At 44.8% G+C, this 11,874-nt stretch overlaps 1 protein-coding gene across 3 annotated transcripts in view; it reads right to left on the minus strand.

Annotated features, from left to right (window-relative positions):
* LOC140423806 (serine/threonine-protein kinase VRK1-like) overlaps window positions 1-11,185 on the minus strand; it is a 212,140-nt gene extending 200,955 nt beyond the window's left edge. The window contains exons 1-3 of one of the 3 annotated variants that reach the window (XM_072507813.1): window positions 10,875-11,185; window positions 7,688-7,828; window positions 3,658-3,713 (exon numbers count right to left, since the gene is read on the minus strand). In XM_072507813.1, coding sequence (XP_072363914.1) covers window positions 3,658-3,713; window positions 7,688-7,828; window positions 10,875-10,914 — 237 coding nt within the window. In that variant the 5' untranslated portion in view covers window positions 10,915-11,185. Of the gene's footprint in view, window positions 1-705; window positions 940-3,657; window positions 3,714-7,687; window positions 7,829-10,869 lie in introns of those variants that run through there. The other 2 variants (XM_072507814.1, XM_072507815.1) reach the window with 2 other exon arrangements.
* Between the last annotated feature and the right edge of the window lie 689 nt (window positions 11,186-11,874).

The following is an 11,874-nucleotide window of genomic DNA, read 5'->3' on the forward strand; positions in this document are numbered from 1 at the left end:
AAGAGCCAACTCGCCATCCTAGGGTGGTCCTCAACGACACTGGGAATCTCCGAGTGCCCCAGGATGTAGCTGTCATGCACGCTCCTTGGATAGCAGGCACACACGTGCATGTTACCGAGTGGTGGTCACACACAATCGGAAAATTCAGGGAGTTGAACCCCTTCCTGTTAATAAAGGACATTCCCTGGTGTCCCAGCACACGCAGAGTGACATGCGTGCCATCGATTGTCCTTTAGACCTGGAGTATCCCTGCGATGGCAGAGAATCCTGCACCCCAGGCATCTTGGTGGGCCTGGTCCAGGTTGAAGGTGACACAGTTCGATGCCGGGGCACACAGGGCATCCGTGACCTCCGGATGAACCTGTGAGCAATAGATTGTGAAATGGCCCACAGGGCCCCACTCGAGCCCTGGAATGAACCAGTGGCTTAAAAGTTGAGGGCTGGGGCGGCACGTGGCACAGTGGTTAGCAATGCTGCCTACGGCACTGAGGACCCGGGTTCGAATCCCAGCCCTGGGTCACTGTCCGTGTGGAGTTTGCACATTCTCCCCATGTCTGCATGTGTTTCACCCCCACAACCCAAAGATGTGCAGGCTAGTTGGATTGGCCATGCTAAATTGCCTCTTAATTGGAAAAAAATAAATAATCGGGTGCTCAAAATTTTAAAAAATAAAATAAAAAAATAAAAGTTGAGGGCTGCCATGACCTTCATGGCCACCCGGAGCGGGTGTCCTCCTCTTCCAAGGGATGCCATTTCTCCGAGGATGTGGCACAGGTGCAACATTGTCTCTGCTAGACGCAGTCTTCCGCAGTACATGGTGTCTGTCATCTCATCAAATGGCCAACTACACCTGTACACCTTGGCCTGTTGCTGGCCTCCCCTTCTGGGTCCCTCCTCAGCCTTATGAGCAGCCGGGTCTTCAGGTTTTGCGGCGGCCCCCTGTTCCGCCTCCGTCCTGCATCATCGCTGCTGCCTTCTCCGGCATCTGACCTTCTCGGCTGCCACCAGCAACACAAGGCTGCTGCAGGATCAATAGTGGCAACGATTTTGGTATCTGTAAGGAATTAGAGAAGGAGGTAGACCGACAATCAGTTTGGCCTTCCACCCCAGTACCCTCAAATCCCCCAAGCCTCCCCCACTCTTACGTGTCCCGACTTCTCTCTGAGTGCCATCCAGTGAGCCAGTTGTTCTGGCAACTTTGCTCTGCATCATCAGGAGCCCCTAGACCGCAGACCTCTGCAAGGAACATTAAGGAGGCTGTGCTCAGGGGCCCTCCCCTGATCCTCACACTTACCCTTTGGGCGTGAGAGGATCCCCAGTGCTGAAGCCCTGCTCTTTACTATTTTATTGATACTGCCTCTGTGGTGCTGATTATCCTAGAGTTCAGGCACACTGTTCGGGCTTCACGATTTGCTTAACATGCAGCGCACTAATCATCCTCTGAGACATGGCACCTATGCTGTCAAGGAGACACTTGCGTGTTGAGGAACGTAAAGTGCAAACAAGGCTAATTCCTCCATTGAAAGAGCATTCAGCTGTGAAGCCAGAGGCTGCTCAAAGTCAAAGGGAGTGAAATTGACTTTCACGAGATTAGCCACAGCAGGGCTCTGTCCTGGGAGTGTTTGGTAGGACGGACAGGCTGCAGTTGTGGTTGCCCCTGTTATGGGTCTCCACAATATTTAAAGATGGCTTGAGAGACACAAAGCCCCTCACCCTCCCGGCCCGGGGCGACACCCAACCTAGAGCCCTTCAACTCCCTGACCAAGCACAACCCCCCTGAGGGGTCCCCCACCCTCCCCTGAGCACTGGGGCATCAGGTCCAGTGCCCTTGAGCTGCATGTTATAAAATGGAAATGGCTACTCACCTCCTCATTTCCCCTCAGTAACCATTGTGTCAGCTTCACGTTTTTGAAAAGGAGTACTCAAAGACTCCTGTTTGATTTCTCAATTGGGAGTCGGGTAATTCCGGGAGGTCGCTGCATTCAACTTCAATCTCACTAATGACATTGAAATGAATCCAAATGAGGTTTAATGATATTTTCGCCATATTTGTGCGAGATCCAGAACTTCCATGGGTGAATTGCAAACCGGTTCATGCCTGGCGCAAACGTTTATTTCTGCTTTTCCCGCCATTTACCCGGTGCACTCAGACACGCACCGGGCGGAACGTAGTGGTTGAATTGCGTCTAATGTTTCCTTCACAATTTAGTTGTTGTGTGTGGCCAGTTTTTTTCATGCATGGCTCCTTTAAATTTTCTTTGCACGGCTGTGCACATGAATTACTTATTGAAGAACAAAGTCCACATGGTATCTTTCAGACTGCTGCATGGCCAACTGTCTGGGCAACCTGGTTGGAGTCTTGGGTGGAGATTATCAAGCCAGTCGAGAGAATCTCGGTATGGCTCCTGCTGGGAGCACAAATCAGGAAATTTTTGCATGGTGTTGATTGTGAGGGATTCTCCAGGAAATTCCGCTATTGGGCCGCTACTGGACCACTTCGAACAGAGTTAGGTGCTTCCCATTCATACAGTTCACTGTTGTGTGACTTTGTAAGAGCCCTTCCTGTTTATTCCTTGTTGATTTCCTTATTTCCCCTTTCTTTTACTTTTGCTCTTCCATTTTTGATCCATGGATGATTAATGTACATCTCTGTCTTTAAGGCCAGCAGCCTGTATCTTTAATTCAAACAGAAGAAACCAAAAGGCTTTGCTGCTTTAAACAGGAGCTCCAGACAGGCCAGCACCAGTGACAGAGAGATGGGTTGGCACTCAGTTTGATTGATTTGGCTGGTGGCCAATAAATTGGACCAAAAGGCTGGGCTCTGTCCAGTCACAGGTGGTGATTGAATCGGATCCCACTGGAATGCTTTTTAGAGTTCAAAGGTTTCAGTTTGACTCCTGGCAGCCCGAAAAAATGTCCTACAATCCTTTCCTCTCCATTTTTCTCCAGAAAAGCTGTGTTTCTGAACTAGCAGTGCGCCTGGATGTATCTATTTACAGGCTGTGCAGGCAAAGTCCAGAATCTGCTAAATCTCCCCAGAAAAGCTGATGTGAATCGACTATCTCTCTCTCCAGAAGGCCTGATGCCTTTGAGTACTGCATTATTTGGGGGTCTGTGGGGAAGTCTCATTATTTAGGAGTTCTAAGGGGTCTCTTTATTTAGGGGGTCTGTGGGGGTCTCTTTAATTAGGGGGTGCAGTGGGAGTTGACCCTCCGCGAGGTCCACCACGCCAAATATACAGTTATCAGGACCAGCACCCCTGGCCCAGAGGACAAGACAATGACTCCGGGCCGGAAAATATGGTGCCCGGCACGGCAATTGGATGCAAATAGGTCTCAGTAGCTCATTTTCATCCTCCCATTTCCAACGCCATCAGGGGGTCAGAGCATCGGAAACGGATCAGCACCCTGAGCCGATCCTGTTTTCCCCCGCGCTGGATTCTCCACCGCATTGGGAGCTCCGACACTGACGGCGAGAGGCAAAGATTCCAACCCCATTTCTCCATATATGGCTCCTTGTCATATCTTTTTTCATAATGCTCCTATGAAGCGTCTGGGACATTTTATTACGTGAAGGCACTGTATCAATCAAACTTGTTTTTGCTGTTGATTACAATTTCAACTAAATCACAGGGTGAAGGTTTCTGAAAGTACTTACGACTTTAATGACGTATACCGCATCATCCCCAACATCTTTCTCTGTCGCCCGAGATGCTAGAAACAATTTAGAAGTCATCAAGGTAAAACAGGGTCAGAACTAAAGTAAATTATAATTATTGAAACAAAACATCATCACTGGACTGCCGAATGAAGGTTAACAGTGAACTAGCAGCCCAACTGCCAGTTACTCTAAAGCTTGTTCCAGAAGTCAAACATGCCCTTTTCACTTTTGTCGGCTTGCCTACATTTACGTCCTGCGGTACCTTTGAAGCCAAAATCATTGCAATGACATGCTGCAAGGATGTTCCATTCCAGTGTGCTTGCTCCACAGAAAGCAGGCAATGTTTGCAGAATGGAGAGTTCCCTCAATAAACCATATAATTAAATTGCACCAAGCTGGGCAGGGAAATTCCAAAAGTAGATCCTTGGCCCGTTCTAAGTCAATCAGTCAATTACTGGTGGTAACATGACAACTAGGCTCATCAACATCAATCAGGGGGAAAAAAAGCATGTTCCCCAATCCCAAATGCTGCAGGGAAGGCATGCTTGATGCTCAGTTTGTAAAACAGTGAGAAAAGAATCCATCTACAATCAAATCCGAAACTTGCAATTAACCCAGTTATTATTGATATCTTAGTTCTTGAATGGAGTACAAAATTCTGGGTTATTTTGGTGAAAATAGGATATCAAATCTTGGTTCAGGAACCCTTTCCCTCCCCCCGCCTCGATTTATAACATTGTTCTTCTGGTTCCAACTTACAACGTAAAAACATAGAGGTTTACAGCATGAAAACAGGCCCTTCGGCCTAACTTGTGCATGCCATCCAGTTTTTACCACTAAGCTAGTCCCAATTGCCCGCATTTGGCCCATAACCTCTATACCCAGGTTTCTCATATAACTGTCTAAATGCTTTTAAGCTTTTTAAAAGACAACATTGTACCTGCCTCTACTCATGCCTCTGGCAGCTCGTTCCAGACACTCACCACCCTCTGTGTGAAAAAACAGCCCATTTGGACCCTTTTGTATCTCTCCCCTCTTACTTTAACCTATGCCCTCTAGTTTCAGACTCCCCTACCTTTGGGAAAAAAAGTTGAGAATCTACCTTATCTATGCCTCTCATTATTTTATAGATCTCTATAAGATCACCCCTAAGCCTCCTACGCTCCAGGAAAAAATGTCCCAATCTATCCAGCCTCTCCTTATAACCCAAACCATCAAGTCCCGGTAACATCCTAGTAAATCTTTTCTGCACTCTTTCTAGTTTAACATTTCGACTTAAGGCACATATTTTTGGAACCAATATTATCTTCCTTTTTAAAACTTTGATAAGATTGGAGTTATTCTAATTGCGATGTCAATGGTACCATTTTTAAAAAATTGTTCATGGGATGTGGGCGTCACTGTTAGGTCCTGAGGGCGTTTAAGAGTCAACCACATTGCCGTGGATCTAGAATCACATTTAGGCAAGACCAGGTAAGAACCTTCCCCAAAGGACGATAGTGAACAAGATGGGTTTTTACAACAATGGTTTCATGGGCATCATTAGACTTTTAATTCCCGATTTTTATTGAATTTGAATTGCACCATCTGCTATGGTGGACTTCAAACCCAGGTCCCGAGAGCATTACCTTGGGTCTACTGGATTACTAGTCTGATGACAATGCCACTACTCCACCACCTCTCCATCTTCAAGGGCTGGCTTTCCGTCCTACAAAAGGGAAGGGACCCAAAACTAAACACAAGGGGGTAGAGTTTCCTATTTATGAGTGCAAACAACAATCCAAGCTCAAATGGCAGTGAAACCTCTGCACTTTTCTGAAATAAACTTGTGGTTCAAGTTCCAGTTCAAATCAATTTACACAATCTCAAATGCAAAATCTTTCAATGGTCCAGTGCAATAAGGCAGAGTTTTAGAATGGAATTGTTTATTTTTTCCCTTGTATTAAAAAAAATTATGTGTTTAATTATGTGGAATTTGATTAATAGAGCTAAAAATGATTTTATCACAAAACAAATTAAGCATTTTTAATGTGCCTTGTCCAACACCTAACTCTACTGATTTTAAGTAACTGACTTTAAATAACAGAAAGTGACTTTTTAAAAACTATAGACCATTTACCAGTTCCATTGGTTTGTACTAGCCACTTTCTGAGTAGAATAAACATTATTTAACATTTTGTTCAAACTTTAAAAAGGTACCTAAGAGGCACTGTGTCTCTGTACCTAAAAGCCATGGTTTCATTTGAAGAGCCTCCTCGACGGGCTGAAAATGAGCACAATCAGGGCCAACTAACCAAGGTCATTAATCCAATCTGGGATTTTATGTTCAGGACCAGTTTTAGCATAATGTCTATTAAACCAGCCCAAGAATTTTCTCTTCATTGTAACAAGGTCTTGAGATTCCTCAATCCTTGGCCATGCCCAACCGATTCAAATTATCCAGATTGCATCCACCATCACCAAAGGCAAAAGCTACAATACCAGCCATTTTGGAACAATGGCCACACAGGAGGAAGACACGATGATTAAATCATAATGTATTTCTTACAGATAAAAGTGACTTTGTTGAATTCTCTGCCTCTTGGAATCAGCAATGATTTAGATCTTTGGTCACAAGAATTGGAATTCTTCAGTAAGAAAATGACAGTGTAACTGTCCAGAATACTGTGATGACTTCATTTCACAAGGTGACTATTACATAACATGGCTCACCCTATAACTCCGATGGATTTCGTGCAAACATGTATGGACAATATTTCAATTATTGATTATGAGTAAATACATTTTCCTCTACATTTTTTGGTCTGATGTATGACATTGTAAATTATTCTTGGCTGAATTTATTCACTATATTTAGACTTCTGGACAGTTTCTGATTGCCAAAGTGATGGTGGTGGCCATATGGATTGTACAGATGACTTAATGAACTAATATTGAAATTAATACAGGATCTACCTCACACATAGTTATTGACTAGTAAAGGCAATGTGAGAAAGCCGAAAAATTCATCTTGCGCTCTGCAGAATGGCATTTGCCTTCATCCTAACATATGAACATACAAAATAGAAGTAGGTCATTCGGTCCCTCGAGGATGCCCCTTAATTCTGGACTCCTCTTGCTTCGATTGTTTTCAACAAGAGATCAAAATACAAATATCTTGGCAGCTTAATTGACGTAAAACTAAATAAAATCAAAAAACATAGAATCACTGAAATATTCTATTGAGTTTTTTTAATGATAATCTGCAAAAACAAGTTCCAAAACCCCTTTCACTTGGTTCTTCTGCCATCAACTGGCTTTCTGGTACAAAGCAACAATTAAATAAGGGACACAGCACCAGGGACCCGGGTTCAATTCCGACCTTGGGTAACGGTCTGTGTGGAGTTTGCACTTTCTCCCCATGTTTGCATGGATTTCCTCCAGGTGCTCCGGTTTACTCCCACAGTCCAAAGATGTGCAGGTTAGGTGGTTTGGCCATGCTAAATTAATAATAATAATTTTTATTATTGTCACAAGTAGGCTTACATTAACACTGCAACAAAGTTACTGTGAAAATCCCCCAGTCGCCACACTCCAGCACCGGTTCGGGTACACTGAGGGAGAATTCAGAATGTCCAATTCATCTAACAAGGACATCTTTCGGGACTTCTGGGAGGAAACCGGAGCACCCGGAGGAAACCCACGCAGATACAGGGAGAACGTGCAGACTCCGCACAGACACTGGCCCAAGCCAGAAATCGAACCTGGGACCCTGGTGCTGTGAAACAACAGTGCTAACCACTATGCTACCATGCCGCCCAAACGAGAAGTTTTTTTTGATGTTTGTGTCCAAGGAGTTGCAGGTAGATGGGGTTATGAGATTATGGGGATAGGGTGGGGGAGTGGGTCTAGATAGACTGCTCTTCCAGAGGGTTGGTGTAGAACTTGATGGGCCAAGTGGCCAAATGGCTTTAAATAAATCACCTATAAAAGTTCAGACTTTCTCTGCAAAGAAATCAGTATGAAATGATTCAATGTGCTTCCTTACCCAAATGTATCAGCCCAAATCCACCTTTACCAATAATTTTCCCAAGTTTCCAGTGCTTCTTCTCAGAGTCCGTCAGAATCAAGCCCTCAGGGAGAGGATCAGGAAGTTTCCTTCGTGTGCTGCCTTTGGGTGGCATCATACCTAACAAAAAACAAGAGGGGGGGGCTTTACTTCTCCCTTTGAAAGCTTAAAATGTACAGCAGTTTACTTTCTTTCCATATTCTTGGTTCTCTTTCCATTTAACCTTTCTCCTTCCTTTTCCAGTGTCGAGTCAATTGATCATGATCGACTGATAATAGTCATCATCTCAAATATATAATGGTCCAAATCCTGGGATGGTAATGGGAGCAAAACTGTCAGTGTTTGCTATCAATTCTTCTCCAAAAACTGACAGCAACTTTGGAAGTCTGCACAGACTCAAAATAATGTGGAAATCCAGTTGCTGCGGATGATTCTACGCTCTGCCATAGGGTGCGCTGTTGAGGCTCCCAAGAGTGCAACCCTTCAACAATCAGTGAATTGATGAACTTTCACTTTTACCCTGTTGGGGTCAGTGTAAACACCCTTGAAACATTTGCACCTAGCTCAATGCAATGTAACTAGGTTTTGTTTTTAAATTTAGAGTACCCAATTATATTTTTTTCCAATTAAGGGGCAATTTAACGTGACCAATCCACCTAACCTGCACAACTTTGGGTTGTGGGGATGAAACCCATGCAGACATGGGGAGAATGTGCAAACTCCACACGGACAATGACCCAGGGCCTGGATTCGAACCCGGGTACTCAGCGCTGCAGTCCCAGTGCTAACCACTGTGCGACAAACCGCCCGTAACTAGGTTTTTAATGTGTTAACTTCATAATTACTGCTAAATATTTTCACAGACCCTGAAAATCTGGTTTTATATTTGTGTCAAATTTCTCCATTATAATATGAACCTACATTTTTCAAATAATACCTTCTTAAAGTTTGTTCATCTTTCCATTATCTTCTATCTTAGTCCAATCTTAACGATTTATTTCATGATATGAAATTTATATTAAAAGTGAAACAATTCAATGTTTTTAACTTCCTGCTTTGCAGTGAGAGAGAATATTTTGATGCGATTGGCTGTTTATCCTACTTGCTGACATCACCACTGTTGGACGCCCGGAGATCCCCTGATTCGCACCGGATTTAAACTGCCATCATTTTGTTTTAAAATTTGAAGTACCCAATTCTTTTCTTTTCCAATTAAGGGGCAATTTAGCGTGGCCAATTCACCTACCCTGCACATCTTTGTGTTGTGTGGCTAAGACCCATGCAAGCTCCACAGACAGTGCAGGGCCGGGATCGAACCCGGGTCCTCGGTGCTGTGAGGCAGCAGTGCTAACCACTGCACCACGGTAAACTGCCATCAGTACTTTGCCATTCACTGTAAAACCTAGCCCAATATACAAAGAGCATAGTAAGAAGTCTTACAACACCAGGTTAAAGTCCAACAGGTTTGTTTCGAATCACTAGCTTTCAGAGCAGTGCTCCTGGAGGGGAGGTTGAGGGTGGGGGAATTATTAACTACTACCTAATTAAATGCCCCTCCACCATCAAATCTGTCAAGGAGTTTGGCAGAAGATTCAACCGAACATTTCAGATCGATGATGACATTTCTCGTTCTACAATGACTTTTTTCTATAGCCTTTGGGAATACACACAAAGCAAGAACATAGATATCTCGGAGGATTGTGGGGTTGGAGGACATCACAGACATAGGTAAGAGCAGGGTCATGGAGGCATTTGAAAACAAAGATCAGAATTTTAAAATCAAGGCCATGCTTGACCGGGAGCCGCTGTTGGTCAGCGAGCATGAGGGTGACAGGGGAACCGCACTTGCTGTGGGTTAAGACATGGGCAGCAGAGTTTTGTATAACCTAAGTTTACAGAAGAGAGAATGTGGGAGACCAGGCAAGAGTGCACTGGAATAGTCAAGTCTGGAGGGAGCAAAGGCATGGACGGGGGCTTCAGTGGCAGATGAGTTGAGACGGGGCAAAGACGAGCGATGTTACGCAGGTGTTAAAAGGCGGCCTTAGAGATGCCATTAATATGAGGCTGGAAGCTCATCTCAAGATCAAATGTGACAACAAAGTTACAAACAGGCTGGCTTAATCTCAAAATGTAGCCAGCGAGAGGGACGGAGTTTAGAAGAATTATCTGCTGATCCAGTAAACTAAGAAGTCCGATAATTTAGCAACAGTGAAGGAGATGAGAGGTGGTGGTGGTGAGCTAGTGCTGGGTGTCATTAGTATTTAGTGTGAAAATGAATACCATGCCTTTGCTTTACTTTTGACCATCATCATCCTGAAACATTAACTCTTGTACATTTTTTCACAGGTGCTGCCTGACCTGCTGAGTACTTCCAATATTCCCTGTTTTAATTGATACGGTTGGCCGATTGCACTGGCTATTGGGAGATTTTACAATTGGATCCTAAGAGCAAACTCAAGTGAGTCAACACAGAATGTCAATCACTTATCTGGACTGCATCTTCATAATTTTAGAACTGAAATCTTTAGTGAATGACAATCCCACCATTCTGGTCTGTTAAACCAAGTTTTGTTTCCCTTAATGAATCTACACTTTGATGTAGTTTTACAACTCACTCTTAAATCACCAGATTTTAAAAATCCCATCAAGTGCTTGGACACTCCCAGCTGGTTTGCCCTGAGCTGCACTCCACAACTGGCCTCACACTTGCTGGTTCAAGCTCCAAGTAAATCTGTGTAAAAAAAAGTGTAAGTACAGGGCAAATAGCCCAAGTGTGCATGATTCAGGCCGTCTGATCCTACTGTGGTAGGGAATCGGGGAGCAATCCTGGCCAAGGGTAAAGTCAGCCATCGGAAGTTTAAACTTTCAGACAAGTACCACACATTCTCAAGACACCAGTCCACCTCCCCCCCCCCCCCCCCCAACACACACACTCATCAGCCCTTTTCAATTTAATCTCTGTTCCTCTCGCCACAGCTGTCTGATCTGTAATTCTCAGCATTTCCTGATTTCACTTCCAATCCCTTCTCCGAATTATAATTCAGCAAATAATTGCCCGCAGTCACGTTACCGTTCAACACCACAGTTGGCTATTAAAAAAACAAATGTTTTGGAAAGCTGGAGTTGACAGTTTGCAGAAGATTAATGAAATAAACATGTACATTACAAAGGGCTGGACGGTGGGCAGGTCTGCAGATTGCCAGCATGTCACTGAGAGCTGGGCCAGGCCACACTCCCTGGTCTGAGCACCCGCTGCTGTGCCGTCCACCCCAGCTTCAGCTCAGCTGAATCGCGCGCGCGCTGGAAGCAACGAGTGGCCGAACCGCAGCCGGGGAAAGAGCGAGTCAAAATGCTCCAGCCATTAGTTGGAGATAAGCTGCTGTTTAAAGTTTGGGCCCCCGGTCTCTGGTCATGATCGGTGCAGTAGCTTCTGTGTTGTGAGAAGAAAGCAGACTGACGTGCACCCGGGAAATGTGACGCCCTGTGACACTCTGAGGGAGCTCGTGTGAAAGTGGAACTTCCTTGAACTGCGATTGGCTCGGAGTGCTTCCCCCTTGAAAGGAGGTCGGCTGTTGAAAGGTGTAGAAATATAAAACTGTTGGATCGACGCCGTTGCTGTGAACTTGCTTTGTCAGGGGTTAAAGGGGTTAAACGTCGGGAGGTGGATGGAGAATAATGAGAAAGGTTGCAGTGGTGCAGTGTAGGTACTGTTCTGAGATTCTGATTGGAGCAAAGCAAAGATAGCTTTACTGTATAACTCTCCCTTGGAATGTCCCATGACCCAGCGCAAACTTTGTCATTTTGCTATTTCTTTAAATGAATTTCTGGAATGTGGGCGTTGCTGGATAAGCCAGCATTTATTCTCTATCCCTTTTTGAGAAAATGGGGGGTGAGTTCCCTTCTTGAACAGCTGCCGTCCCTGAGGTGTAGGTACACCCACAGTGCTGTTCGGAAGGGAATTGCAGGATTTTGCCCCAACGACAGTGCAGGAACAGCGATATATTTCCAAGTCAGGATGGTGAGTGACTTGGAGGGGAACCTCCAGGTGGTGAGGTTCCAAGGTGTCTGCTGCTCTTATCCTTCTAGATGGTAGTGGACAAGGCTTTTGAAGGTGCTGCCGAAGGAACTTTAGTGAGTTACTGCAGTGCATCTTGGAGATGGTACAA

The sequence above is a fragment of the Scyliorhinus torazame genome, chromosome 1 (assembly GCF_047496885.1).
Source record: "Scyliorhinus torazame isolate Kashiwa2021f chromosome 1, sScyTor2.1, whole genome shotgun sequence".
Classification (NCBI taxonomy): domain Eukaryota; kingdom Metazoa; phylum Chordata; class Chondrichthyes; order Carcharhiniformes; family Scyliorhinidae; genus Scyliorhinus; species Scyliorhinus torazame.